At 62.0% G+C, this 1,362-nt stretch overlaps 1 protein-coding gene across 1 annotated transcript in view; it reads left to right on the top strand.

Moving 5' to 3' along the window:
- Positions 1-667: 667 nt before the first annotated feature.
- NKAIN1 (Na+/K+ transporting ATPase interacting 1) overlaps positions 668-1,362 on the top strand; it is a gene marked incomplete at both ends in the record, with an annotated part of 3,855 nt that continues 3,160 nt past the window's right edge. Inside the window, one exon of the mRNA XM_008936266.1 lies at positions 668-865. Coding sequence (XP_008934514.1) covers positions 668-865 — 198 coding nt within the window. The remainder of the gene's footprint in view (positions 866-1,362) is intronic.

Below are 1,362 nucleotides of genomic sequence, written 5' to 3'. Positions count from 1 at the left end.
TCCCAGCACCCAAACCCACGTCCCTTGGGCTTAGAAACCAAAACCTTGGGTTTAGAAACCACTTTCTTTCTATTTTTATCCCCCCTCCCCAGCAGAAGTCTTTGAATCCCAGATTGGTGATTTCCCACAAGGGCTGCTCAGCGTTTCCCAGCCTCCTGCAGACCCGAGGGCTGGTGGTGTGGAGAGGGGCTGGGAGGACCCTCCGTGGGGTGGGTGCTCACCCAGCTGGGCCAGGAGGACCCTCCATGGGGTGGTAGCATGAGCTGGCTACAGGGAGGGCACAGGAAGGGGATGAGGACCTCAAAACCTCCAGGGATGCAGCGAGGACTGCCCTGCACCCCCAGACCTCACTGGGTGGGGGGTGGTCCCACAGTCCCAGCTTTCGGATGGCTGGAAGTGGCCAGCAGCATCACAAGGGCCAAGGTGCCACACAGGTGACCACACCTAGGGGCTACTTGACCAAAATGGCCAAAATTTTGGCGTGAGAGGAAGCCAAAAGCCCAGGAATGCTGGTTGTGGGTTAGGGAGATGCGTTGACATGGTCTGGGTTGGGTGCAGTCCACTCGGAGCATCCTTGGGTTGGAAAAGGCCATTTTCTGTCCACCTCCTCAGCCGAGAACCCGAGCTCTAGGGCTGAGCCTCCTCCTCCTCTGCTCCCCTCCCGCAGGACCGAGACTTCATCATGACCTTCAATACCTCACTGCACCGCTCGTGGTGGATGGAGAACGGGCCGGGCTGCCTGGTGACGCCGGTGCTCAACTCCGACCTGGCGCCCGAGGACCACCACGTCATCACCGTCAGCGGCTGCCTGCTCGACTACCAGTACATCGAGGTGGTCAGCAGTGCCACGCAGATATTCCTGGCGGTACGGGCGGCTGCAGGCTCCTCCCCTCTTCCTCCTCCTCCTCCTCCTGCTCCTCCTCCCCCTCCTCCCAAACCATCAAGCGAGAGAGGCAGGGACCAGGGTGGGCGCAGCCCCTGTGGTCCAGCTGGAGATCCCCCCCGTGCCACCACCCCTCGGTGCCTGTTTAGAGCATCAAAAGATGCTCTGGGAGGAGAGGAGCAACTGGAGCCCATGGAGCACCCCGGGGTGCTGCCCACCCCAAATCCTGGCAGGCGAGGGGCTGGATGCTGCAGGAATCAGGGACCTCCTGGCGTGAGGCACCAGGAGGTGTTGCTGGAGCCGGGGCTGGTGGGATGTGCCACTTGCTGGGAAGGGCCCTTCCCGGTGGCTTCTCACCTCCTGGGGACATAGGACACGGCCACGGCTGGGTGTGTCCCGGGGAGCCTTGGGGGGCTGCAGGAAAGTGAAGCTTTAAAGGGAATTGGGGTGCAGAGCAGCTGCCGTGCACCCCACAAAGG

This window comes from Merops nubicus, unplaced genomic scaffold (assembly GCF_000691845.1).
Source record: "Merops nubicus isolate BGI_N331 unplaced genomic scaffold, ASM69184v1 scaffold27262, whole genome shotgun sequence".
Classification (NCBI taxonomy): domain Eukaryota; kingdom Metazoa; phylum Chordata; class Aves; order Coraciiformes; family Meropidae; genus Merops; species Merops nubicus.
Note: the sequence above shows the minus strand (reverse complement) of the source record. Positions and strands in the feature narration are given on the sequence as shown.